The sequence below is a fragment of the Oryzias latipes genome, chromosome 8 (genome assembly GCF_002234675.1).
Source record: "Oryzias latipes chromosome 8, ASM223467v1".
Taxonomy (NCBI): domain Eukaryota; kingdom Metazoa; phylum Chordata; class Actinopteri; order Beloniformes; family Adrianichthyidae; genus Oryzias; species Oryzias latipes.
The window spans coordinates 3982471-4010306 of record NC_019866.2 but is presented as its reverse complement, the minus strand read 5'-3'; the positions used below and the strand labels follow the sequence as shown (position 1 = coordinate 4010306).

At 43.4% G+C, this 27836-nt stretch overlaps 3 protein-coding genes across 3 annotated transcripts; all 3 read left to right on the top strand.

The window, feature by feature from the left end:
- Window positions 1–4401: 4401 nt before the first annotated feature.
- Window positions 4402–6417, top strand: LOC111947797 (mucin-7-like). The gene is made up of 2 exons (XM_023957930.1): window positions 4402–4879; window positions 5562–6417. The coding sequence occupies exon 2, from the start codon at window positions 5581–5583 to the stop codon at window positions 6415–6417; it is 837 nt and encodes a 278-aa protein (XP_023813698.1). The 5' UTR covers window positions 4402–4879; window positions 5562–5580.
- Window positions 6346–9973, top strand: LOC111947735 (histone-lysine N-methyltransferase SETD1A-like). Its single transcript, XM_023957367.1, has 4 exons — window positions 6346–6459; window positions 7796–7915; window positions 8014–8151; window positions 8240–9973. The coding sequence occupies exons 2-4, from the start codon at window positions 7856–7858 to the stop codon at window positions 8411–8413; spliced, it is 372 nt and encodes a 123-aa protein (XP_023813135.1). The 5' UTR covers window positions 6346–6459; window positions 7796–7855; the 3' UTR covers window positions 8414–9973.
- A 613-nt stretch (window positions 9974–10586) lies between these two features.
- On the top strand, window positions 10587–25898 carry LOC105356506 (3 beta-hydroxysteroid dehydrogenase type 7-like). The gene is made up of 6 exons (XM_023957365.1): window positions 10587–10824; window positions 18958–19113; window positions 21209–21317; window positions 23398–23497; window positions 24224–24386; window positions 25130–25898. Exons 1-6 carry the CDS (start codon window positions 10665–10667, stop codon window positions 25540–25542), a joined length of 1101 nt encoding a protein of 366 aa, XP_023813133.1. The 5' UTR covers window positions 10587–10664; the 3' UTR covers window positions 25543–25898.
- The last annotated feature ends 1938 nt before the right edge of the window (window positions 25899–27836 follow it).

The following is a 27836-nucleotide window of genomic DNA, read 5'->3' as shown; positions in this document are numbered from 1 at the left end:
AATGTATATTGTTTGTTTGATTATTTCTGTTTTTATAAGGCAATAATGTGAATGGAGACAGCATTTATTTTTACATTGGTGAAAAAATATAGATTTTATAATGCAGGTAACAGTTTCAGAACAATAAAAAAAAGTTTCCACCATATATTTAACTTTTAGCATTGAATTATGCTTACTTTATTTCTTGTAAGCATAAGGGATGTTACTCATGCAGACTCACTTTTTTTAAGCAAACTCCAGGTGAGTCATTAAAAAACTTCCTGATTCAGGAATCAGCTTCATGGCAAATCCAGCTTTAGAGTTATCCCCTTAGACATTTTTGTCAATTAAGAAAAACATGAAACTAAACGTGCACCTTCTGTCAATACAGAATAAACATCTAAAAACAGCTTCTGCTCTACAAGAAGTGGAAACAACCAGCCCTGATCGGTGCTCTGCCGCCCTCTTGTGGCCAACTTGACTTATAACATTCCAAGGTTTCAGTGGTTAAAGATCTCCTCAGAAAAAGCACCGAAATCAAAACTAGATCATTACACAATGAAGAGCAACAGAGCAAGAGAGAGATGATTTTACCCAAACTTAGGAATTTAAGTCTTCTCAGTGTGTGAGAAACCTGGGCGTTCTTTTTGACTCTGAGCTGAATTTTATCCCTCACATCAGAAACATTGTGAAAATAGGATTTTATCATCTCAAAAACATTGCCAGAGTCCGCCCGTTCCTCTCTCTTGCCAGCACAGAGATGCTAATGCATGCTTTTATTTTTAGTCGTTTAGATTACTGTAATGCCCTGCTCTCTGGTTTACCCAAAAAGTCGATCTCAAATCTAAAACTTCTACAGAACTCAGCGGCACGAGTTCTGACGAGAACCAGAGGGCGGGAACACATTACACCGGTTTTAAAATCGCTGCATTGGCTCCCTGTGCGTTTCAGGATTGATTTTAAAGTTCTTTTAATGGTTTATAAATGTTTTTATGGTCTTGGGCCCTCTTATTTAAATGATATTATTTTAAAATACGAACCCTCGCGGACCCTGAGGTCCTCTGGCACTGGCCTCTTAGTTGTCCCTAGGGTAAGGACCAAGACACATGGTGAGGCTTCATTCTGCCATCACGGTCCTCGCCTGTGGAACGGCCTGCCGGAGAACCTCAGGGCCGCAGAGACTGTAGAGGTTTTTAAGAAGAGGCTCAAGACCCACCTTTTTAGTCTGGCTTTTATATGACTTTGATCATTCCTTATGTCTTTTATTATTCATCTATTTATTAATTGAGGTATTTATTTACATATTTATTTGTTTATTTATTTATTTATCTATTTATTTATTTTCTTGTAAGGACTATGTAGAAAATGTATGTTTTAATATCTTATTCTTTATTATGTTACAGCTTTATCCTTAGTGTGAAGTGAACTTATTTTGAACTATCCAGATTTATGGTCGTGTGACATTCCTTTTTGCTTTATGGTTGCAGCATCCTGTGAAGACATAGGATGTTCTTTGTGCAAACTTAGGTGTTTTTCTTAGGTGCCATAAATATGCCATGGGCGATATCTGTACCATCTGGGTTGAAGATTCTTCCCCTGGGAAAGTGTGAAGATTCGTGTTCTCATGTGGAGGTTGAAGCTGACCTTTGCTCTGGATACCGGTAAAAGGAACCTTGAGTTGTCCAGGAATGATTTACTCTGACCAGATGGGGACTCTCTTGATCATCGGACTGTGTGCGCCGGTGAAATGGGCCCCCGAGAGGCGGAGCGGATCCGAAGCTGGCAATCGTCAGCTATTGGCCAGAGGAAGCAGGCGGGCTATCAGCTGATGAATCAGAGCGACCAGGGGCGGAGGACCAGCGACCATGATCTTTCCGGAAGGCGGAGATTCAAACACATCTTAAAAAGACTGTTTTCAAAGTTTTCCATTGTTCTTAGGAAAATCTACGAGTAATTCGCATGTAACTTGTGCGTCAGTAGATCTTTACTTGAGAATCCAGATATATCTGCATTAATGTTTTAATCTGTGCTTTAGAACTATTGTCAGGGAAATAAACTCCGTGTATTTTTAAACCGGTTGAATCCTTGTTTGTTTTTACCACTCTCGACTATCGAACACGCATGGATGGAAAGAACCCGAAAACGGACGATTCTCTTTCCTTCAACTATTATTATCTTTGTTTATAATATGCAATTCTTTTTATTGTTATTTTACCAATGATACTTAGGTTATGTTTTAATCACTGACGCTTTTATTTTTTAATTACTAACATTCTTATATCTTATTTTATTTTTTATCTTTTTCTATTTTTATTGTTGTTATTTTATGATCATTTTTATTTTTTATTCTGATGTTTTTTTTACTCCAGTGTTTCCTCTGGGGGATCCATCGTTCTTGGGCACCACCAGCTTGACCTGTAGGGCGTGCCGTTGCTGTGGTGCCCGTTCTGGTTGGGCGGGCTGGGGTCCCACTCTGTGGTCTAATAGCCATGGATGGGGCCCTGGGCTGCCCTGTGTTGGGCGGGCGCTGCGGTAATGGCCCCTGTGGTCCGGCTGGGCCTTGGAATGAATGGATCCCCATGATATCGTTTCCTCACAGCAGTACCAAGCCAGACCTTCTTCAACTGCAGTTATTTGTTTCTGTTCACTGTTCTACTGGGGTAACTGGGTGGGTGGGGATAGGGGCGGGGGGTGGTGAGGGAGGGGTACCTTCTTTGTGGGATTGTCCTTTGTTTTCTGTTTTGAACAACTTTCATTTTTTATGACTGTTTTATCTGTTTTTATGTTAAGCGCTTTGTGTTTTTAACCAAAATGAAAGGCGCTATATAAATAAATAAAGTTTGAGTTTGAGTTACAAAGTTGTAATTAGAAATATTTCAAACATTTTTTTACATTTAGATCATAGTTATTGTGGTTTTGTATAACTGCAACAATAAATCTAGCCAAACAAACACAACATCATTGAACATTTTCCATAAGATAATTGAATTCAGTCTAAGTTGTAAAATAATAACATCTCTTGGTGTATTGAAAATCATTTTTTAAGTTTTTCTGAGATATTTATGTTTGCCACATTGAGAAAATGTGATGGAAGCATGTTATCTTTTAAACTGATTCGATTTTAAAATGACTAAAATCCAAATCTGACTCCTGACAAGCAGAACTGATTTACAACAACCACCAGGTTGCAAACGTTGGTCAGCTGGCCTATGATGAAGCTTTTCTGAAGGTATTACAAGGTGCAAAAAGTGGTAAATGCTGTCATACTGAATTGAATTCTGAAGCACTTCCTGATTTACTAGATTCTGCGTCAGATCAGTTTTATTGCAAGTTACTTTTAAACTGTATCACATTACAGATTATTTATATCTGTTGTTCAAAGAATATCCCCATATTTACTTCCCTCAAAATTGCACTGCGTTCTTCATTATTCCTGTAATGTTTGATTCAAAGTTACTTTATGCACAATGCCAGCAGAAAGATTAGAAGGAAGAAACAACTGTGCCACAAAGTATTTTTAAGGATGAGGGGGCGGTGTGGGGTCGTATTAACTACTAATAATAATAGTGTTTGTTTTTGGTATTTACTTAAAGAATAATTGAGGGAGCCACCCTGTGTTTTAGGCAATTTATAGAAAGGAAAATAATGTTGTTTTTTTAACTTTGGAAAAAGGGAAAATTGAGACCCAACAGAGAAGCTGAGCTCTGTGTGCCTCAGAAAAATACTGTCATAAAAGCAGGTTTAAATCACTGCACCTATAGCCTACAATAACAGGACGAACGGACAGATCTGTGAAAAGCACAGAGCAAAACATAAAGGAAACACAAACATTTAATAAAAAGTATGGATGTATGAAGCCTGACAGAAAATTTAGCTCAGTAATTTACATTTATGTATAAAAAAGGCTAAAAGTCACGAAGCGTAAGCAGAAAAAAAACAGTTTTATTTTATTGTATCTTTTGTATTATATTTACAGTCTTATTTTTTTATTTGGTATATTTTTTCTGAACATTATGTTATCTTTAGAGATTTTAGTCTGTGAATTTGCCGATTAATTGGTTTTGGCTTGTTGGCAAACATGTATAAATAAAAAAAATACAATCTTTGTCTTAAAATGCTTCATGGTCTCATCTCTAAATATAAATATAAAATTGGGATGTAAAGTAGGTTGTAATACAAAGATATCTGAGCATGCAAAGAGTAAAATATTCCTCATAAACGTTTTAATAATGCATTACACTAGTTTTTATTAGCAATAAATAACTTCCAACTTTTTGGTGCATCAAAAATAAATTTTAAAAACACCAAGTGAGATATAAAAACAGAGCCAGACCGAATATTAGTTTGAAAAACGTGGTAAACGTTCACATCATCTAAAGATGACCAGACAGTGGTGATGCCCCGTAGAAGGGAGGCTCCTGTACGTGCACGTTCACGACACCAGCGGCCGCGCGCACGTAGCTGTCAGTAGGAAATGCTGGGTGTTCGGGCAGTGTGCACTGCAGCCGCTAAGCTTGAATAATTTGAACGCGTAGCATTCTTTTAGAAATATTTAACATTTTTAAAATAAAGTTTTTTAGTGCCGTTTGATGAGGCTGATAGTGCGCATGTCTAATGTGGAGATCGAAACCTTCAGATAAGCTCGGCTAACACAGCAACGACGCTAATGCTAATAGTTAAGGGGCTAAAAATTAGCTAGTTTGCAACTTAGCTTGCTAATGCGGAATATTTGCTCCTCAACAGCGAACATTTTTCTGTGTTTCTATCCGGTCGGGCGGCTTGGGACCCTCGGTAAACGGAAGACGCTGTGGAGCCGGAGCTGTGGCGGGGGTGGGTGTATTATGTACAGGAAACCCCTGGCTACCCAGGAGGACGGATCGCAGTGACACGCAGGTCGAGGGTGAGTTCACCATCGGAGATGATGAACTTGTTGGGTGATGCAGTGGGCAGGGTGAGGCCGTGGACGCCGCTCGGCCGGGGCCTCGACGCTGTGAACAGTGACTAAACCCTTTGCTGCTGATTCGGGAAGTTGTGTCGCCGGGGCTGCTTCGCTGAATGACAACAAAGAGTTATTCGCTGCTAGCCTACACCCGCGCGCGGATCGATTAGCCTTCACGCGCGTGAACCTGCATTAGCAAAGCGGTTCTGCCCTTGTGTCAAAATAAAAGCAGACCTTAAATAAAATATATTTATACACGAAAATGTATTTTTTTAATGAAACACGCAGCTTCATTGATTCAGTTATGACCCTTAAGTATTCTGTAAACCCCAACGCATCACTTTTGTCAGGTAGTTCTATAAAAATGTACATTACAAATGTTTGCTGAAGGATTTTTTTGAGCTTTTATTAATTTATTGTTGTTTTTATAAAAAATACATTTGTATGCAGCTGTTTGGTAAATGCTTTATTACCCATTGTGACATTTGTCAAAAAATTTGATTTACAATGCAAATGACTGGCTCTTAATTTGAAAAGTTTAAGCATTTTTTTTAGATAATTTTTGTTTTACAGTCATAGTTAAATTGATATGATCTCTTTGAATTGTTATAGCTAATTAAATATGTTCTCTGTATTTCTCAAGGAGAGATCAGTGGGGAACCATGGCTGAGCTCTCCACGTTATCCCCATCTCCGCCTGCGTTGGGTGATCCCTGTGCAGCCCCACCCATAACTCCGTCTTCATCTGCGCTCCCTCCTGCTAGCAACACTCCACCAGAATCTATTCAGGAAATGCCTCTTCCCAAGTCTTCCCTTTACAATGACAAAGCTCTGAGTGGAAACGCTTCTGCAGCATCCTCAAACGCTTCACCGTTGACTCCACATTTGTCCGCAAGTCCCCCCACACTTGCAGGAGAAACTCCCCCTCCACCGTCAGGAAATCAAGAGTCAAATGAGAAATCCAACAGTGTCCCGGCTGCTGCAGAACTCCCGAATGCAGTGGAAGCTCCACAATGTGCAAGTGGGCCTTCAGATCCAAGCACAGAGCTGCAAGCGTCCTGTCCACCTGATCTAGATGTTACTCTGTACCCTAATGTGCAGGTAAGCCATGAGGACGGCCAATCTGAGAAGGTGCCCGATTTCACTCCCACAACTGCTTCTTCAGCTGCAACAGCGGCTGAGGTGGAGACTCCTCAGACAGTTGAACAAGAACAAAAGCCTCTAAGTAAGCCTCCTCCTTTGTCCCCAAAGCCTCGCTTATCTGGTGAACCCAACAAGCCAGAGCTTTTCCACACTCCAACCCGAGCTGGACACTCTAGCCCCACGGTCCCAATGATCCAAGAGCCCGTCCTCCCATACGCCGGCCCCCGACACCCTGAGTTACCTGGAATCCGCCAGCCTGATGTCGGGAACATTGGAGTCCCTATCTGGACTGGGAGAGGACGGGAGCTCCGTGGGCTCCGACTCCGAGATCAATGGCCTCACTGTCAAACGCACTGATAAATATGGCTTCCTGGGCGGGAATCAGTACAGCGACACAAAGTAAGTCATAAAGTAATTTTATATTGAACAGCAAGCACTCAATTAATATAGTTTGGGTTGAAATTCTTAAAAGGAACAAAGAGACTGTTTGGTTCAAGCACTAAAGCAAATAATTTATGAAAGAAGCTACATTCTGCTCAGTTCTCCTCTTTTGATTATCCATCCATATTTTATTTCCCAACTAATAACTCATCCACAATGATCCAGTATAAACTGAAGGAAGTGACTTTAACAAAACAACAACAAATAAAATAGAAAAGAAGTAGTCCGCTCCTGCACGTATTAGTCAGGTGGACCGGTGGAGCGACCGACCATGTCTCTGCTCCGAACAGGCTCTTCATAATAACCGTAACAACAATAACAGCACGTTTAGGAGATCCTCTTGTATATTATCGAGCTGACGTATCTATGCATGTAGCCGCTCGGCGGAACTAATTTCCTCTTCCTGTATTTCACACACTACTGCGCATGTGCGAATGATTTATTCTGACCGAAAGTGTGACCCATGTGAACGTTTTTTATAATCTGAAAAAGTTTTTCTGGGCCCATGCGCACGGTTGAATTCTAATCCGACCATTGATCTGATCAAGATATTTTGCTCATATAATCGCGGCTTATGGTGTTGACTCACAGCGTGGCGGGGGCGTAGCATCACCATGGTGTCTCTCCATCGTGATGTCAGTCAACCATTACGATGGACGATGGTATCGTAATTTCATGTCCCTGTTCGGGGATCTATTTTAGTTGGATGAATGAGCCTCAGGGCTGCACGGTGGCGCAGCAGTTAGCGCTCTCGCCTCACAGCAAAAAAAAGCCCCGGTCCGAGTCCCGACTGGGACCTTTTTGTGTGGAGTTTGGATGTTCTCCCTGTGAGTGTGTCATCTCCAGGTACACCAGCTTCCTCCCGCCGTCCAAAAACATGCGTCATTGGTAAAATAATGACTATATTTGTCCCTAGGTGTGAATGTGTGTGATTGTGGCCCTGGGACAGGCTGTCCCGGGTGTGCCCTGCCTTCGCCCAACAGTGGTTAAACAACGGATGGATAAAAAATGATTCTCAGAACGCGAGCACACTTTGTGGATTCGATGTTTCGTCACTTGGTATTGACGTATTTTTGACAGGAATGTAACAGGAAATGCTGTTTTAGAAACCAACACAAATTATATCCACAAAAGAAATGTTAAACCTAAATGTTGTATTTGTTTCTTTTTTTTTGTTGCAAGATTGTCTTTATGTGTATGTTTAATTTCCACAGTTACCCCCCCCCCCCCCCTTCCTTGCCCTATAAGGACACATTTCAAACATCTTCCAATGAGGGGTTTTCTTTCATTGCAGTTCCGCAAGAAGAAGCTTCGTTTCGGTCGCAGCAGGATTCACGAGTGGGGCCTGTTTGCCATGGAGCCCATCGCCGCTGACGAAATGGTCATCGAGTACGTGGGTCAGAACATCAGACAGGTGCGGCTCTATTGTCTGCTTCCCGGTCATAAAACCTGCAGGATCTGAAGGCTGCTGATGCGCTCAGGACGATGATGTTTTCCGTCTGACTTTTCCAGATGGTGGCGGACCATCGAGAAAAGATTTACGCTCAGCAGGGCATCGGGAGCAGCTACCTGTTCAGAGTGGACCACGACACGATCATAGACGCCACCAAGTGTGGGAACTTGGCCCGATTCATCAACCACTGCTGCACTGTGAGTCTACGAACAAAACCGTTGTTTTCTGGTCCGTTTCAACATAGATGAACGTCTATTCATTTATTGTTTGGCTTTTTACTTTTAGCCCAACTGTTACGCCAAGGTTATCACCATAGAGTCCCAGAAAAAGATTGTCATCTACTCCAAGCAGCCTATCGCCGTCAATGAAGAGATCACCTATGACTACAAGTTCCCACTAGAGGAGAACAAGATCCCCTGCTTGTGTGGAACAGAAAACTGCCGTGGGACTCTCAACTAACGAAAGCACTTCCCCCTTTCCGTTTCTTGCCAACGTCCTGCCGGACCCTTTCACCCTTTTGGTTCTCCTTCCTGATGAGTGCTAGCAAAGTAGAAACGAAGCCAACGTTGGAGACCGGTTAGCTCTCCGGATGACTTCAGTTGAGTAGGAAACCGTGACGCAGGCATTTGCACTTTGTATGCACAGCTTCATGGACGGGGCTGTCCCGCAGTCTGTGATGGGGGCGCGCACCCGCCGACGGTGGCGTCTTGACCCCGTCTGTCGCAGTATTGTCGGACTTGAACACATTTTCCAGGCGGATTTGGTTTCCTACACCCACAGAGAGAGGTTGTTTCCCTGTTGCCACGGCGACCGTTTCGGCTCACCCCACAGATCTTTTGATTTTTCTGTGCCCCACGATCCTGCAGAGAACGCAAACGTCCCGTTCCCGTTCAGACCCCCCCCTTCCATAAACGCACAGAAACACCAGACTAACTTCAGGGTTTTTAAAAGCTCCTGTTGAGGGCGCACTTTTAAAATTTACTTCACTCTATTTGGTTTTTCACCGTTGCAGGATTTCCAAGTGTGAAGGTCGTCTTTTAATTTCCTTTCCGTGCGTCAGTAGAATATTACTCTTGCTGTTATAATTAGAATTATAAGCTTGGTTGAATTAACAAAGTATCTGACAGTGAGTTGAGCTTCAGCATTTCTACCCGCTGTGGTTCTGTGATTCCAAACTGTCCTTTACTTTCCCTGCTGGTTGTTTCTGTCCAGACTCGCTGCAACTTCCTGTTTAGCTAATGGCGTGTTTAGTTCCTACACAGCGGCTGAATCGTTACGAAGAGGTTGTTTTTCTTTTTAACTGGCGCGTCCTCCACATGCATTTGCTTTTAACCTTTTAATTTATTTGTTCTTTGTCGTTTCATCCGTTCTTCGGTGTTGGGAGTGTTTTTTAATACACCTTTAACATGTAGTTCTGTTGAATGCGTTCAGCAAACATCGATGGCGGCTGCAGAAGCGTGAGGTTCCACCTGCTGCTTTCATGGCGAGCCCCAGTGTTAGCATTCCCTTTGTCCTTTTCTCTGCCTTCATCCGGATGGCAAACTGTTTTTCATCCCCTTTCTCTTCATTCTCTTTGGTTTTCCAGCCACTCGATTAAAAGCACATAAATCTTGCTAGACAAAAAAAACACACACACACACACAAACAGTGTGAGATGTGTATATTTGCAGTTTCTTTGGTTTTTTTTCCTCATTTCTTTACAGTTTATTTCCACTTGCAAATGTTAGGTCTTTTTATTTCCTTGTGAAGATTAACACTTAGTCTAAAAAAAAAAAGTGGTCAGTGTTAAACTTTTTTGTGCTGCAGATGTTTTAAATAATCATATTTGCTTGATAAAGTCAGACGTTTTCAAAGTTTTAGTATTGTTTTTGTTCCTCCCCTCACATTTTTAGGCTTTTAGAAAATGCATTATTCTGGGAGTGCAGCTGCTCCATAAAGATTCCTCCAATTGAAGGCAGTCTGTGGAAATAAAGAGTCGCCTGCTAAATCCATCAACTTCAGCAGGTTTGCGTTGCACCGCAGTGAACGGGATCCCCGTGTTTTAAATGGATAAATACTTTTGACCAACAGACAAGGAAAGCTTTGGCTTCAAGGGTGTATTTAATTTATTTACAGGGAAAACATTTTTTATTCTTGTTTTCTCCTTCAGGATTTCAACCAAACCCGCTTAATTATTGAAGCAACTCTACCTGCTTGTCAACAAAGATTCATCACTCACCTTTTTTATGCATCATCCATGTGTAAAGTTCTAGTTTAATGAGCATCTTCTGGAGAATCTTCAGGAGAATACGTCTGTAATTCATTGGAGGACCGTTCATAAAGCCAATGGAAAAACAGGAAATAATAAATTAATAATTTGTGTTAATATTGCATTCAGCTCAAGTAAAAAATTAAAAAAAACACAAACTGGTGAATGCTTAGAGTGAACAAACTTACTGAGTTTTAGTTATGAATTCAACCATCTAAGTACAATCTACTTCCATAGTTCATAAAGTAGCACATTTTGTTTATTTATTTATTTATATAAAGTAGCAAATATATATTTTTCTTGCTAGATGTTTTGGGGGGGCGGGGCTTGTGTCATCGCGTCTGTCCAATATGACGGTTCAAACGGTATAAAAAGGCGTGTTAAGCGTTTCTGTGTTTGAGCCCTCCGCGCTGCCGTACCTGCTGGTTGTTCAGTTTATTCGTCTCGTGTGAGCGCGGCAGCATGTCTGAGGACCGGCGAGACCTCGTCTACCTGATCACCGGGGGCTGCGGGTTCCTGGGCAAACACCTGCTGAGGCTTTTGCTGGAGAAGGAGGACCGGATCACGGAGATCCGTGTGTTTGACAAGCGGAGCGACGCCACTTTGAACGGAGCCGGTACCGGTAAGATGAGATATCTGCTTAACAGCTTATTGTTTTTAAATAGACTTTTAAAAAAAGAAGAAGAAAAAAAAGCAACAACTTAACGTTAACTGCGATGATGTTTAAATAAAAACATAGCAGAAAACTTTATTTTTATTTCATGTTCATAAAATAAATTTAGTAAAATGTAAATAAAAATAGATGTAATATGTAATGCTTCTCAGATTATGTGACTAGGCGCATTAATCAGAGTTCGTCTCAGGGAGCCCAAGGTGTGTAAATGAAAACAAGACAGCGATGAAAGTAAAATGCAATCTATTGTATTAACAAAAAATAGACATTTAAACAATACAAAAAAAACAACAACAAAAGGAACCGGGATATGGGTCTGAGTCCTATTGAGTGGTTTCCAAAAGTCTATTGGTTGGGATGTAATTGAGGTTTGCTGCAGCTGAGGAGTTATTGAGGGTGGAAGTATCAGGATCTCAGATCTCAGCTCGCCATCAAGTTGTAGATCAAAGCATACATAACAAGAACCTGACCGATGAGCAGGTCTCTTTGGGTTTAATGAAATGGAAATTTTGAGGTTTCCAAATATGTCTCAAGAAGGTGTTTTAGGGGTCCTGGTGTGGCCGCAGCAACAGCTGAGAGCTCAGAGCAGGAAGTAGGAAGAAGCATGCAGTAAGTGCACCCACTGACCTGGAGCTTATATACACAATTACCCTTTCAAAATAAAGGCGGGGCCAGGTGTTCCGACTTAGTCTGATGGCTAGGGGTTACACTTCCCCCCCCTTATCCCATGAACGTCCTCGTTCATGTGGAAACTGCTCTGGTAGATCAGTGCAACAGGATGACGCTTCAGGTTCTTCATCATCCTTGAGGGCGAAGAAGAAGGCAGAGCTTAATCCATGGAGCACGGTCTGGATACTTTGCAAAAGGGGTCTACCAGGTTTCGGATACTGAAGGCGGACTGGTTGTGTTCTGACACGCTGTCCCCTTCGCAACTGCGGCTCCTCCGGACTGTGCGACTCAGATGTCACAGGCGAGGTTGGCTCCTCCCTTAATTGTGTAGGATCCGCAGGCACTGGGACAGATTCGACTGAAGAGGCTGGTCCCGCTTCAGCTTGCAATGGTCCAGGAGTTTTTTGTGTTGCGGCTGACACAGCTTCAGGACCTCTGCTGGCATCCAATGTCACAGATGCAGGACTAGATTCAACAGCACCCACCAGTTCCTGGTGGAGGATAGTATCCTCCTGAGCCTCTCCCCTTTCACCGTCATCAACATCAGCAGTGCTAGTGACAGACGGTCGAGCTAGGAGAGGGGTTTCACATTGGGTGGTAGAATCTGGTTGCTGTACTGCCGGCAAGAAAAAGGTAGAGGTGAAACTGACTGGTTCAGTAGGTGACAGAATATACACCTGTTCGTCTTCATCCACTGAAGAATCTGTTGTAGTAGGTGGTGTAGGCGACACAGGAGAACTGTCTTCCTTCATTGGTTTCTTTCTGGAAACTGGTTCCCCTGGAGGTATTGATGAGAAAGCACAAGGTAAGAGAAGGTCTCTATGTAATGTCCTCAACGGCTTATCACAGTGCTCTGGTCGAACGGTGTATACTGGTAAATGGCCGGCCTTACTCACAACAATATACACTGATTTTTCCCATTTGTCCGCCAGCTTGTGCTTTCCCCGTTGTCGCACATTCCTGACCAGGACCCTCTCCCCAACATCCAGATCTGCAGCTATAACATGACGATCAAACCTCTCTTTGTTTTTCTTCATGGCTTTTGCTGCATTAATAATGGCTGCCCGTCTATTCTCCTCTAAGTGGGAGGTCAACTTCTGAACATACTCCCTGTAAGAGGGTGATCGGTCCTCTTTCAAGGGAAGCCCAAAAGCAAGATCTATCGGTAGGCGGGGTTGGCGGCCAAACATTAACTCATAGGGCGAGAATCCGGTTACATCATTCTTTGTGCAGTTGTAGGCGTGAACGAGGGGTTTTACATGATCTTTCCAGTGTTTCTTTTCCTGTTCGGAGAGCGTACCCAGCATGTCCAATAGGGTACGGTTGAACCGTTCCACAGGATTTCCTCTTGGATGATAGGGTGTTGTCCTTATTTTCTGTATCCCAGCCAGACCACAGAGCTTACGGATGGTTTTGGATTCAAAGTCTGTGCCTTGGTCACTATGCAATTTTGCAGGGATCCCATAGTGGACGAAGAAGTTTTCCCATAGGCATTTGGCGACAGTTCTGGCTTTCTGGTTTGGTGTTGGCACAGCTACAGCATATTTGGTGAAGTGATCAGTCATCACTAGAATGTCTTTTGTTTTTCCATCTGGTTCAACAGATAGAAAGTCCATGCAAACAAGTTCCAAAGGATGGGATGTCTTGATGTTGACTAGTGGTGCAGCTCGTTCTGGTGGAGTTTTACGTTTAATGCACCTCTCACAGCCCTTTATTTTGTTCACTATGTCGATGGTCATCTTCGGCCAGTAGAACCGGGAACGGATGAGATCTAAAGTTCTCTCAATGCCTAAGTGGCCCATTTGGTTGTGTAGCTGATACATGACCACAGGTTTGTACTCTTCTGGCAGTACCAACTGATAGGTGACGTCCTCTCCAACCTGCCGTCGCCTCACCAGAAGGTTGTTATGGAGCTCCAATTTATTGACTTCTCGGAGGAGGAAGGGCAGGTCAGGTAGTTGTTCCCTCACAGCTGGGGGTGGTGTTTCTCCCCGCTCAAGCTGAGTAATCACATGTCCAATGACTGGGTCGGCTCGCTGCTTGGCTGCGAGATCAGCTAGTAAGAGTCGAGGGACAGCAGAAGAGGTGAACTGGGTGTCATCTTTGAAACCGTCAGGCAGGCTGTCAACACTTGAAGATATTGAGAGAACAAGGGCATGAGCAGGATCAGGGAACGAGCTGTACACCAGGTGACGATCACAGATTGCTCTTGTAGTTGACTGGTCAAGTGTGGTGACTGTTTTTAGGTGTTGCTGTGCAAATCTTTGGATTCGCTCTTGTTCTTTGATAGAGACAGCATCATTGGACAGCTCGTGCGGTCGACGTGACAGGCCATCAGCATCTAAATTTTGCTTGCCAGCCCGATAGACAATCTTGAAGTCAAAGGTGGACAAGGCAGAAAGCCATCGGTAACTGGTAGCATCAAGTTTGGCTGATGACAGGATGTACGTCAGGGGATTGCTGTCTGTGACCACAGTGAACTGTGCACCATACAGATAGTCGTAAAACTTCTCAGTCACTGCCCATTTGAGAGCCAGGAATTCCAGCTTGTGGGCAGGATACCTTGCTTCGCTTCTGGAGAGTCCTCGGCTGGCGTAGGCAACAACTCTGTCATTTCCGTCGTGTTTCTGGTATAACACTGCATCCAAACCAGTTGAGCTGGCATCAGTATGGAGTGTGTATGGCTTTTGGGGATCTGCAAATGCCAGGACAGGGGCGGTAGTGAGTTTTTCTATTATCTTGTTGAAGGCTTGTTGGCAAATTGGTGTCCACCGTTCTCTAAACGGCTCTTTAGGATCCAGATAGGCCCCTGGTTTGACCAGTGGTTTCATGTTCTTTTGAGTTGGTGGATACCCGGCGGTAAGATCGTGCAATGGCTTCGTGATTGTGGAGAATCCCTGAACAAACCGTCTGTAATATCCAACAAAGCCAAGGAAGGATCTGAGTTCTTTGAGGGTCTTGGGGACAGGCCAAGTGAGGAGTGTGGAGATCTTGTCAGGATCGGTTTTAACTCCCTCCTGTGACACCACATGTCCGAGATATTTTACTTCGGTCTGGAAGAACACACATTTCTCCAATGAGAGTTTGAGGCCAAACTCCTTCAGTTTATTCAAAACTCTCATGAGTCGTGCTTCATGTTCCTCCAAGGTGGGTGCGAACACAATGATGTCATCAATGAAGACCAATACTTCTTTCAAATTTAAATCTCCCATACACTTCTCCATGAGCCTCTGGAAAGTGCTTGGTGCATTTGTCACACCTTGTGGCATTCTGTTAAACTCCCAAAAACCAAGAGGGCACACAAACGCTGTTTTTGCTTTGTCCTTTTCCTCCATTTCTATCTGGTAGTAGCCAGATTTCAGGTCCAGGACAGAGAACCACTTTGATCCAGATAAGGCAGAGAAGGCATCTTCAAGTTTGGGCAGGGCATAAGCATCTTTTATTGTCTGGAGGTTCAACTTTCTGTAATCGATGCAAAGTCGCACTCCCCCATCCTTTTTGCGAACAACAACAATGGGGGATGCAAATGGTGATTCAGACTCACGGATGATTCCGGAGTCAAGGAGATCTTGAAGGTGTTTTCTAACGGCATCGATATCTTGAGGATGAATGGGTCTGGACCTTTGCTTGAATGGAGTAGGGTCTGCAAGCTTAATTTCATGCTTAACTTTGCCGGTTCTGCCAAAGTCCCAGGTCATGTGTGGCGAAAACCTCAGGGATGTTGTTTAGCTTCTGGGTTATCCTTTGTCTCCATTCAGCAGATATGGGTGACTTTCCAAAATCATATTGCAGGTGGGGATGTTGTGCTGTATCCAGTTCTTTGATGCTTTGTTTTTTTGCAATTATAGTCTGAAACGAACTGACTTCCGCAACTAGGGCTCCTGCAGGAATCTGGATTTGGTGGTCAGACTCATTGCACACCACAACTGGCAGGTGACATGGCCGTTTTTGTGGCAGGTTGACAAGACAGCTTTTCACGAGTAGACCACCAGGCAGAGAGCCGGACTGTGGATGCTCGATGATTACAGTCTTTTCACCCTGTAGCCTTGCGACCAGGCTCCCCTCTATGACAGTGGTTTGTCCAGCCAGTAAAGTTTACGGCTGGTTGGATCGCAGGGTGACAGGGGTGACTTGGCTCTTTGAGTTGCAATTTGAGCGATGTTGGAGGATCTTGTACAAAGCTGAATAACCAGAAACAGCAGGCTGAAATCTTTTCTTGGTCTTGTAATGTTTGTGATAGGCAACATCTAAGGTATTGGTGCCTATGAGGATCTGAGGGTTTGACTGGTTTTGATCTGGTACAACGAGTGCCAGAGTATCAACATTTATGGGTTGACCAAGGAGGTCAGCTGGAAAGGTCAAGTTCAATTCAATGAACCCTAGGTAAGGTACGGCTTGCCCGTTTGCACCTTCGATTTCCAGTAAATCTGTGATTGGTTTGATGGTATGATCTGAGAGGTTGGCTTTATGGAAGGAATGTGGTATCGTTGTTACTTGAGAACCAGAATCAAGAAGACAGTTGTATGATTGATTGTTTATTTTAACTTTTCCAGATGTCTTTGTTCCGATTAGGCCTCTTGGCAGTTGCAGGGGTTCTTTGGGACTCTTTGGGAAAACAGCTGCTGAGTGTCCCACCACAGAAGCTGGCTTCAGTTTAACTGATGCTTTGTTTCCCATGCTGCTTGTTTTTGACGTAGCAGTGTTTTCTTCTGTTGCACCAGAATTGGATCGGCCCTGTTTGTGCAGGTGGAAGAAACATGACCGTCTTCTCCACAGTTGAAGCAATACCAAGGCTTGGGCTTGGTGGATGACCTTCGAGGAGGACTTGGTTTGAGATGTGTGGTGGATTTGGACTCTGCTGCCAGGTTTCGGGTCAGAAGCTGTGACATCTGCTTTTGGAGTCTTTGGAGTTGTTCTTTCATCTCCTTCAGCTCTCTGTTTGATGGTGGACTGTGGCCACATGAACAGGCACTGTGGGATTGAATGGTTGCTTTCTGTTTAGCTGCACCAATGTGTTGCTTCATCAATGACTCCTTGGCAAGCTGTCTGTCCTCTTCTGTCCTGAGCTGAAGCAACAGGTCAGAAAACGAGGGTGGATTTGTTTTTTGTTGTTCCAGTTGCAGCTTCATAATCAAGGAATTGTCCCAACACCCACGGCAGAACTGTTTCAAAAGATGTCTGTCAACTTCAGATGGTGAAACGCCCCCTTGCTTGACAACAGAACTGAGTGCTAGCTGCAGCCTCTGGAGGTATGCAGATGGTCGTTCCCCAGGGATTTGGAGGGTATTCAGGAACTGGGCAAACAGTTCTTCTCCATCTTGAACAGTTCCAAAAGCTGCATCAAGGGTATTGAGGAACACTGCTGGCAACGTGTCTGGCTTTAGCCCCTTCACCAGGTCAGCTGCAGGTGAAAGAAGGCTCTCCATGATCCTCCGGGTGACTTGCAGGGCAGACAGGCTGGGATCAGTCAGTAGGAGAACTATCTGTCCACGCCAGGAATCATAATCTGCTTCGTTGCTTTGCTTGGGTGTTTTCCCCGAAAAGGGTCGCAGACGTGGAAAAGATGAAAGTAGGTCAGTGTTCCGAACCACATGTTCCACAACCACCTTCTGGACCTCGGGTGGATTTAGTTGGTCAGGAGACAGCGACGTTCTTTGCCTTGCTCTAGGCTGACGGGGTAGCGCCTCCTGCTGGAAAGGTGGTGCAGGTTGTGGTTGTTCTGAGCCAGTGTCAACTCCTCTTGCTTCCTCTTCATTGTCGTCACTGTCCTCATCGTCATCATCCTCATAGTCATCTTCATGCTTAAGAATTATATTCTTTGCTGCTGCTGAATCCAAGTGGTGGCCGATCTGAGTCATCACCGACTTCAGGACATTGTCGAAATCACAGCCACTCCGATCTGCAATCCTCTTCAATTCGGCCAGATAGTCAGGGGGGCTGCTGTTACTGTCTGCTGCGGCAACACACTCGGAGGCTAGAGGTGTCAAGCGGAACTCAAGCTCATCATTCGCCGATGTATGAGTGCGCGGCAACAGTGGCTCTAAAGCAGCGTATGAATTTTCGTCTGCAAACTCAACGATCAGGTTTTTGTGTAGTGCACTCGTGGGGTCGTTTACGTACAACACACAGCTTAGGTTCCCGTAACTACGCAAACAGTCAATAACGTCATTATCGGCCTTAGTGTTTGTTACCCCTGTAATCAAAACAGACTTATTAACATTAAGTCCAGATCGTGTCACAAACTCCATTGTTTTTTTTTTTGTTTTTTTTTTTCAATTAACACAAACTAAAAGGAAAAACATTTACACACCAGGACTCCTAGCTAGCTCGCCACGTGTAACGCTTCTCAGATTATGTGACTAGGCGCATTAATCAGAGTTCGTCTCAGGGAGCCCAAGGTGTGTAAATGAAAACAAGACAGCGATGAAAGTAAAATGCAATCTATTGTATTAACAAAAAATAGACATTTAAACAATACAAAAAAAACAACAACAAAAGGAACCGGGATATGGGTCTGAGTCCTATTGAGTGGTTTCCAAAAGTCTATTGGTTGGGATGTAGTTGAGGTTTGCTGCAGCTGAGGAGTTGTTATTGAGGGTGGAAGTATCAGGATCTCAGATTTGGGTAGCTCGCCATCAAGTTGTAGATCAAAGCATACATAACAAAAACCTGACCGATGAGCAGGTCTCTTTGGGTTTAATGAAATGGAAATTTTGAGGTTTCCAAATATGTCTCAAGAAGGTGTTTTAGGGGTCCTGGTGTGGCCACAGCAGCAGCAACAGCTGAGAGCTCAGAGCAGGAAGTAGGAAGAAGCATGCAGGAAGTGCACCCACTGACCTGGAGCTATATACACAATTACCCTTTCAAAATAAAGGCGGGGCCAGGTGTTCCCACTTAGTCTGATGGCTAGGGGTTACAAATAAAATATATGTTAATAGAAACCGCTTCTCTTTATGCAATAGAAAAAACATTTCTGCAGCAGTAAAAAAAAGACACAAACCATTTTGAACATATAATCCTAAGTATTATCCTTAATATTATAAGGTTTTTGGATGTAGTTTACTCGGTTTTTGCATTTTTCTAACAGAATTATTTCAGTGGATATTAAAACAGACAGTAGTTTAAATACTTGTTGCCATTTTTCCTGAGAAAAAAGGGTCACAGTGTGGGGCTGATTAGTGTTATTGCCTCACAAGTTTTTTGGTGTATTGCCAAAAATCAGAGCTGTAATCGCCCTCATTTGTCAAGTTTCTCTCTTTTACCCATAAATGGATCCACCATCAATGACCATCCGTCCACAGGAAGTTGGATGAGCCTTTTTTCCTCTCCGTGTAAAACCATCGTTTCCACTTTTGCATCACATGCGGTAACACACGGTTTTGAATGAACGCCTTCCTGTTTCTCCCTCCCCAGAGAAGACGAAGGTGTCTGTCATCCTGGGCGATATCACAGACTACAGCTGCGTGCTGGACGCCACCAGGGGCGTGGACGTGGTCATCCACACCGCCAGCTTGGTGGATGTGTGGTATAAAGTCCCGGAAAGCGTCATCTACTCTGTCAACGTGACAGGTGAGCCCTTCAGAGAGGAAACGGGGTGGATAGGAAATCCGCGTGGGCGTAAACTTTTATGGGAAAACAAAAAAGGAACTTATCGGAAACGTCTTTTTATTGTAAAAGTGAAAATAAAACTTTAGGAATAGTTTCTGGGTTTATTTTTTAAAACTTTATTCAGCCTCACACCATATAGGCTTTTTCTTTTCCATTTTCCTCTTGAAAACCCATCACTTAAGGCTTTGTGCTACTAATATTTAGATCTATTTTCACATTAAACCTGATTTAATCTCTGAATTGTTATAAAAAAGCACCACTGGAATTAGCTTCATGCTTTTTTTCTCTACAGTTCACTGCTGCCAATTGATTTTAATAAACAATAAAACGACTGACTGTGACAATACCTGAAGGCATCACTATTTTTTTTAGTTTTTTTTTTAGTTTCTCACTCCTGTGTTCAGTCATTTTAATAGAAACAGATGCTCTTAACGTAACACTGTCCTATAGCTTAGTGGAACAGCTGAGGGTTTAAAAGCTGACGCCACCAGAGGAATCTGCTGCCGTCGCTGCTGCACATTCATGACTCTGTCCACAAATCCCACCATGCAGGCAGCTGTGTTGTCTGCAGCCGCACGTCAATAATCAAACCCAAACAAACACCTAGTCAGTACTTTGACCAAGCAGACGGTGCATGTCCAAGAAAAACACTGGAGCCCAGTTGTTTGCTCTCAAAAACCCCTCTTTGGTTCTGTCAGTTCACTAACTGGATTCATTCAAGTTGGCCACGTTTTTTTTCTTTGGAAACCAGCTTGGGGGTATATTAGGTAATAATTTAATTCAATTAATTTATGCATTTGTTCTTGGGGCAACAATGATGGACACGTGGTGTTCTCTAAAGTTTTCATAAAAAAAACCTCTGACCTTATGTAAGCTGCCTTTTCACCCATTTCCAAATAAAAACAGAGTAATGCGGACCTTCTGCTACTCAGACTGAATAGCAGAATAACTCGGATCCGGCCTTTGATAAACAGGTAAATTATTCAGATTGACAAAAAAGTTCAAGCTGTTCTTTCTTTTTTTTACTTTTAACGAAAAGTTCCACCAGATCATCTTTTGATTTATCCCCGAAGCATTCCAGGTAATAAAATAAAAAAACATGTCATTTTCTGGGTCATTGTTTCTGCTCAGCAGCAGAAATTCATCAGAAATTCACCTGCAAATTGTGGGCGGGACTGTTGGCACAGAGCAACCCTGTTCCCTTTCCCCTTCCCTGTTGCTCAGAGCTCTCTGTTGACACGCTTTCCCACCAGCTTACAGCCCCTCACACCACCAGTCTACTTTTACTGGTGCAACAAAGACGCACATGGATCTATTTGTCTGCGTCAGAATGGAGCGGAGCATCACAAATTAACTCTTTATATAATAATATTCTGTCGTCTGCTCCTGTTTTTTTTTTAACAATTTGAATGAAGAAATACTCTGAAATGCGATTTTGAGCCTTATTTTCTTTATATTTGTCCTCCATCATCCATCAAAATGCCACAAAAGCATGTTTAAAAACACCATTTTCATGGGAGTGGGTCTTTAAGCTGTTTTCTGCAGAACTGAGGTTATCTAGGGATTTATTTTAAATAAAAAAAAAAAGTATACTTGGCCAAAAAATGTCTGTTCCAGTTAGATTCTTCCTCCTCCTTCCTTTAGAGAGGGTTTCTTTATCTTTAACACCCTGCGGCAACAAGTTTTGCATCTTCAGCCTTGAATTTCATCAGAAACACCTGAGAAAGCCGTTCGTTTCTGATAAAGTTCTCAGATCTTCCTCCTTAACTGAACAAAATTCTTTCCAGTTGTTGACTATTTCCTGTTGGTAATGGAGGCCAGACTTTACACTGGTACCCTAAATTGAAAGATGGATCCATTTTTGCTTTGAAGTTAATTATATAGTGGTTTATTGCTTCCGCACCTAATTAAAGCGTCAAGTGTCTATAATTACAATGCATGGGGTTATAATCATGGGTGACAATTTTACACTATCGTGTGCTTTGGGATAAACTCCTGTTGCGTGGCTGAAGTCTTCCCAGCAGCTTTGCTTGAAGCCATCTTCTTGTGTTGTCAGGAACGGAGAACGTGGTCAAGGCGTGTGTGGCGTGTGGCACTCAGTACCTGCTCTACACCAGCAGCATGGAGGTGATCGGGCCAAATGCAAATGGAGACCATTTCAAAAGGTACATTTGAGAGGTTTTCTTTCTTTCTTCGTTTGTCCCACAGCTGCATGTATTATTGATTTGGTCCTTCATTGGAATTTCCTTTGTTCCTTTTGTTTCCGGACGGCATTCCTCGTCTGTTCTTGTCTCGGATGCATCATAAATTTAAAACCTTTCCTGTCCGCCCGCTGCTGTAACGTTCCTTCTTTGATTAATGTGATTTGACACGGCTGCTGTCATGAATTTTCCATAGCTTCTATATTAAACAAGTCCTCCTAGTCTCGTCTTGCGTGTTGCTGCGTGTTTGTTACTATTTCAAAGCCGGATTGTTCTGCATGACACAGAGCGATTTTAGTGTTTAACTGTTGTCAGTAAACACAAGAACTTCACTTTGTGTTGTAGGAAGTGACTTTAGGATTTCTCCTTTTTTTGTGCACATTCACACTCAGCTGAGCTGTGAACGCCGTAGAAGCTTCACAGGTTCAGGTCACACTGATGATGCGGCGGCTTCAGGTCATTGACTCGTTCAGAGGTTCATGTGCTGAAGTTCAAACGGTGCCCACATACGTTTTTTTTTTTTTTTTACATTAATGTTAGATAAAGTGCGAGGAGAATTCCTTTCTCATGACCAGTTCCTGGCCTCTGTTCAGACTTTGATGGGACATCTGGATTTATCCTTTCTGTCTCTGGTTTTGGATCTTTGTGTTTGGAATAGGGGTGTTTTTACTCCTTTGAGATGAATCGGAACATTTCAATGGAAAAGCCTGAATACTTGGCAGCCTTGTGGTGTAAAAAATGGAAAAAGGATTTCAAGCTTTTTTGCTGCAGGTTTTCCTTTCATGTTTGTGCAGATAAAATGTGGTCGTAATAAATGTGTTTACCTAACTCCAGAGGCATTACAAAAATGATCTGTTTTGTTGATTTTATTGATGTTGAGTCATTTCATACGGCTGACCCGCGCTGTTTGACATGAAGCAGAGTTATGCAGCAGGACAGGAAGAATCTTTCCCCAGGAACTGCAGAGGCTTATCCAGACTTTGGCCCCATGTGTGCCGCATTTACAGTGCATGGTTCAAGTGATCCAATTCCAATATTTTATTTATGTTTTTTTCCCTCTTATGTGGCACAGATCGGATGTGACCGGTGAACGCGTAAGCAGGGAAAAACCGCATGGATTCCGATTTTCTCTGATCGGAATCAGGCCTCACTCATATGTGGAAATGAATCGGATCCGAATCGGATAGGTGGATATGCGTTTGCCATGTAAGCAGACAAATCGGATATTCCCCGGTAAATGCGAGTGGTACGTCAGTGACGTCAACTCAGGACACCACCAACTGAGATCACATGACTTATTAAGGTGCTTTTGTGCGCTGATTTTGCTGTTCGAGGACAGCTGCAGCCCCATCAGCGTGTTGCCTTTCAGCCTCAGGCTTCAGACCGTAGTCGGAAACCGCTGTTATTTCCGATCCAGTCCCGGTCGGGACGCAAACGGTAACTAATGAAACGGGACATCGTTGCTCTGGAACAGGCTAGAAGCCGTTTATTTCTTTGCTTGGATCAAACTGTTGGTGCAGCACAACGTCTGCAAACACTTCCTCATTCAGAACTCAGAGAGAGCGCATACGCCGGCCGAGCAGCCCCCCTTTTTCCTCGCCTGCGCATCCCCTTTCCTGCCTCATCCAGGAGCGCCCAAGGCAACGCCTCCTTCAGCCGCTGCGTTGCCTCCATGACAACCGCAGTCACACAAAAGAAACACAACAAAAAGGGGGGGGGGTAAACGTTTGCCGTCTTTTGGGTCGTCAAACAAAATCGGATATAGTCAGAAAATCGGATTTGGGCATCAAGACCTGCAGTGTGAATGCAGCCTTTGTGTATCTTTGTGTGTAGTTTGCGTTTAGATTTTGCATGCAAGAATAATTGTTTTCATGTTGAAAAATCTATTTTTTAATCTTTTCTTAAAATGACATAGCTGTTTTGAAAGCCTTATCTCTAAACTGCAGTTCATAACACGTTCAACTTACTATGGAAAAGGCAATTTCTTCTTTCTTTCTTTTTTTTTTAAATATTTCATGTGTTTTTTTGTTTTCTTTTTCTGCAGAGGCAATGAAGACACACCCTACCCCGTGAAGCACACCATGGCATACCCAAAGAGCAAAGCAAAGGCAGAGAAAATAGTTCTGGAAGCAAATGGCATAAAGGTATGGAAGAAACCTTCACTTATTTGATATGTTTATGTGTTAAATCATCTTTTGGTCTATTTCTTATCCAGTTGTCTTTTAATTATGAATGAGCCATTTTTAGCAATTATGTCGTTTTCTAGGACATAGTTTCTGCAGAGCAGAACCACGCCCCCCTTCCCTTCCCCTCCCCTTTGCTGAGAGCTCTCTGTTTACATGCTCTTCTGCAAGCAGAGCAGGGAGCTTTTAGGCCGCCCAGCGTATTTTCTACTGTTTGTTTTTCCGACGGCATGCTTTCATCCGTTCCTGCTTCATTTACATAAAGACAAACCCAAAAAAGCTCATTTAATCTTAATTTTCTGTACATATGTCCTTCATTGTTAAAAGAAATGCCCCCAAAAATGTGATTTTTCATCAGAGTGAGTTTTTAAAACTTCAGCAGAAGTGAGCACAAGAAGGAGCAACGGTCTAAAAGTTGGTTTTTAAATCTTTGGATCCAAATGAAGGAGAATGTGGTTTGGATTTCCCCCCCCCAAAAAACCATTCTTTGTTGGAGCAATAAGGAGGATGTTCTGGTGTGCGGTTAGACGGCAGCAATGCATTCCTTCCTGACTGGCTCCTCTGGGCGGCGGCGCCTGTCCTATTTTACAAAAACAACAGATTCCACCTTTGGCACATTTTCCTCTGTACATTTCAGTGAAATTCTTGACATTCTTTGGTGTTTTTTTTTATCTTTTATTTGTTTAGGTGAAGGGTGAGAAGAGTCTGTACACGTGCTCTCTGAGGCCGACGGGGATCTACGGCGAGGGTGACGAGCTGATTCGGGACTTCCACGCCCATGCTGTTCAAAGAGGAGGCCTGGTGATCGGAGGCATTCCCAATCACATCGAGCACGGGCGGGTCTATGCAGGTAACATCCCCGCTTCCAACAGCCTGGACGATGGATCTCACATTTTAGCTTCCTGATCCAAAAACTTGGACCGTGTGAGGAAACGTGTGTGCAGGAATCCGTGTTCCACCGTGAAGGCTGAACTCTGCCTGACATGCTCAGAACACTACTGCATTTGACAGGAAGTAGCGATGCCCATACATGATGCACTGCACGGCGTTTCCAGTCCAAACCCACACTTTTCAGAGAAGCCACGTTCCGCTGACTACAAACCTGAAACTGCGGTGACGGTGACAGTCACACAACAGGCAGTTGGCACGTGGGTCATTTCAAAACCAAGAAAGCCTTTAACCTCAACAGATTGGGGCGGGGGAAATACCAGCCGTGTTACCGCCGGCTGACTAATGCTTCAGCTAAGAAGGAACTCAGGAAGAAGCCAGAAAACTGGTACTTCGGATGGTTGGAGACCTTTGTAACTGTTTCGCAGTTCATGCTCTTCAGTGGGAATCGTCGTTTCCTTAGAAACTTTCACATAGATGGACATTTGGGTTGCTACACTCTTAATTTCTGCATTTCCTTTTGCATCATGCTTCTTTTCAAAACATCCTCTGGACAATGACGTACCAGGATGTGCGGGAAATGTCGCTTTGACTGTAATCACTCAGAAACTCTAACGTGGGATGTTTTAAAAAAAATGTTAAGGTTTGCTGCAGAAGTCCAGGAAGGAGGTTTGTAAATACGCTCTCTGGTTTGTCTGCTTGCAGGAAATGTGGCGTGGATGCACGTCCTCGCAGCTCGAGCGCTGATGGAGCGCCCCCATAAGGTGGGCGGGGAGGCGTTCTTCTGCTACGACGACTCTCCGTACAAGAGCTACGAGGATTTCAACATGATGCTGCTCTCCGCCTTCAGCTTCAAGAAGAGCCGCTTGCCGGCGGTCGTGCTGTGGTTCCTGGCCATGTTCAACGATTTCCTCCGCTGGGTTCTGAGTCCGTTGTACAACTTCACCCCTTTACTGAACAGCTACACCCTGGCCGTGGCCAGCACCACCTTCACGGTTCAAACGGACAAGGCGGAGAGGTTTTTCCAGTACAAGCCCCTCTACGACTGGGATCAGTGTCTGGCTCGGACGCAGAAATGGCTCAGCACTTTTCCTTCCAAGAGCGTCAAACATTCCTAGCGGATGCCAGACGTTTGTGTCAATGTGCAATCAAACACTCAGATTATGGATGATGTCATTGAAACCAAATCGTAAATGCTGCTAATAACAATATAGTATTGGCAAACGTTTATACCTTATCTTTGTATTAACAATTGTACATAAACTAAAGTGTCAGTACTTTAATTTCACATCAGCACGCTTAAGCTATGTATATAATTGATGACAATTGTAAACATTTTACTTGCATTTATTATGGTAATTAGTTGTATTTATGTTGAATTCTGTGCAGAAAGTGCCAACTCCCAAGGGAAAAGAAAAAAGCAATAAGATTGAACTTTAGTAATAAAGATTGTTATATTTCAGTTCTTTCTTGATCAGTTTGATCCATTCATTCTACTTCAATGAAGCTAAATTGCCTTCATTGTATAATAAAGTGGCTCGGCAGATGGAGGGATCCCCATACAAAGAGAGGAAAACCCGCATGTAACTAAGGATTAGTGATAAACTTCCAGCAGAACCAGATTCCTATCAGCTGTTGAGCTCTGACAGTAAAAAGACAAACACGGGGGAGGGGGGGGGGAAGAGGAACAAGAAAGGTTATACCTGCAGCAAAGAGACAGCAGGAAACTGATCCAAAAAATCCCTGCAACAAATAAATGTTTCCAGGAAGCAGATGAGCAGGAAGACGTTGATAATTTTAAAGAATTGTGCATAAAGAATGAGATGAAGATGGACAAACTGTGTTGAATTGATGTGAATTGTGTGAAAACTTAAATTATGCTTCCTGTTCTAAAATCTTCACCATGAAAATAATTTGTTCCCTTTCAGGTGAACGACTGACTGTAAGTGGTTTCATTTACAGTCAGTCGTTCACCATGACCACATTGGAAACCTTCATCACAAAGAGACGGGAACAGAGTCCCAGAACTTGTTTATATCCTCCGTGGTAAGTCCACATTCTTTGGGGGTTTCCTTTTGTTTACACGACTTGTGGAAACTTGCAGTCACGATTCGTCTGGTTGAGAAGATGATCTTAGAGGGTGTTTCCTTCTGCTGAGCAGTGCAACGTGTCGGGTTTGTTTGGGAGTCCCGTTGAGGTTTGGTGTTTCCATAGCAACCACTTGGACCTGCTTCTAAGTCAGGTCAAGAAAAAATAAAAGCTCCTAAAGCACAATGCTGGTACATTTGTCATATTAAAATCTACATTGAGCATTGATGGTTTTTAGTGCTTCGGATATTTTCAGAAATGAAAATGAACATGTATGTTTGCGGTTCTGAAGTCTGACAAGCAGCACTCGCCAAAGGAGAGCCAAACATGTGAGTCATTGGGTGGGTCATTGTAAAGTCACAGAACCCCCCCCAAAAAAAAGCAAATTGTGGAAAATATGTTAGAATGCGTCCAGAGGAAGAGGTTGGCTAAAAGGAAGTGGGATGTAGAAAGGACTGAGGAAGGTAGACAGGAGTACAAGGAAGCGCAGCGTAGAGTGAAGAGAGAGGTGGCAAAGGCCAAACAGAAAGCTTACGATGAGCTATATGACAGGTTAGACACAAAGAAAGGAGAAAAGGACTTGTACAGGCTAGCCAGACAGAGAGACAGAGATGGGAAGGATGTGCAACAGGTAAGGGTGATTAAGGACAGAGATGGAAAGGTGCTAACAACCCAGGAGAGTGTACAGAAAAGATGGAAGGAGTATTTTGAGGAGCTGATGAACGTGGAAAATGACAGGAAAAGAAGGGAGGAAGATGTGGTTGTTGTGGAGCAGGAAGTAGCAGAGATTGGAAAGGATGAGGTTAGGAAGGCTCTGAAAATGATGAAGAGCGGAAAGGCCGTTGGTCCTGATGACGTACCTGTGGAGGTATGGAAGTGCCTAGGAGAGACAGCAGTGGAATTTCTAACGAGTTTGTTCAATAGGATTTTAGAGAGTGAGAAGATGCCTGAGGAATGGAGGAGAAGCGTTCTGGTTCCGATCTTTAAGAACAAGGGTGACACGCAGAACTGCAGCAACTATAGAGGAATAAAGTTGATGAGCCACACAATGAAGCTGTGGGAAAGAGTAGTGGAAGCCAGGCTTAGGAAGAAGGTGGAGATCTGTGAGCAGCAGTATGGTTTCATGCCCCGTAAGAGCACCACTGATGCCATTTTTGCTTTGAGAATGTTGATGGAAAAGTACAGAGATGGTCAGAAGGAGCTGCATTGTGTGTTCGTAGATTTAGAGAAGGCGTATGACAGGGTGCCGAGGGAGGAGCTGTGGTACTGTATGAGGTCGTCTGGAGTGGCAGAGAAGTATGTCAGAGTAGTTCAGAACATGTAT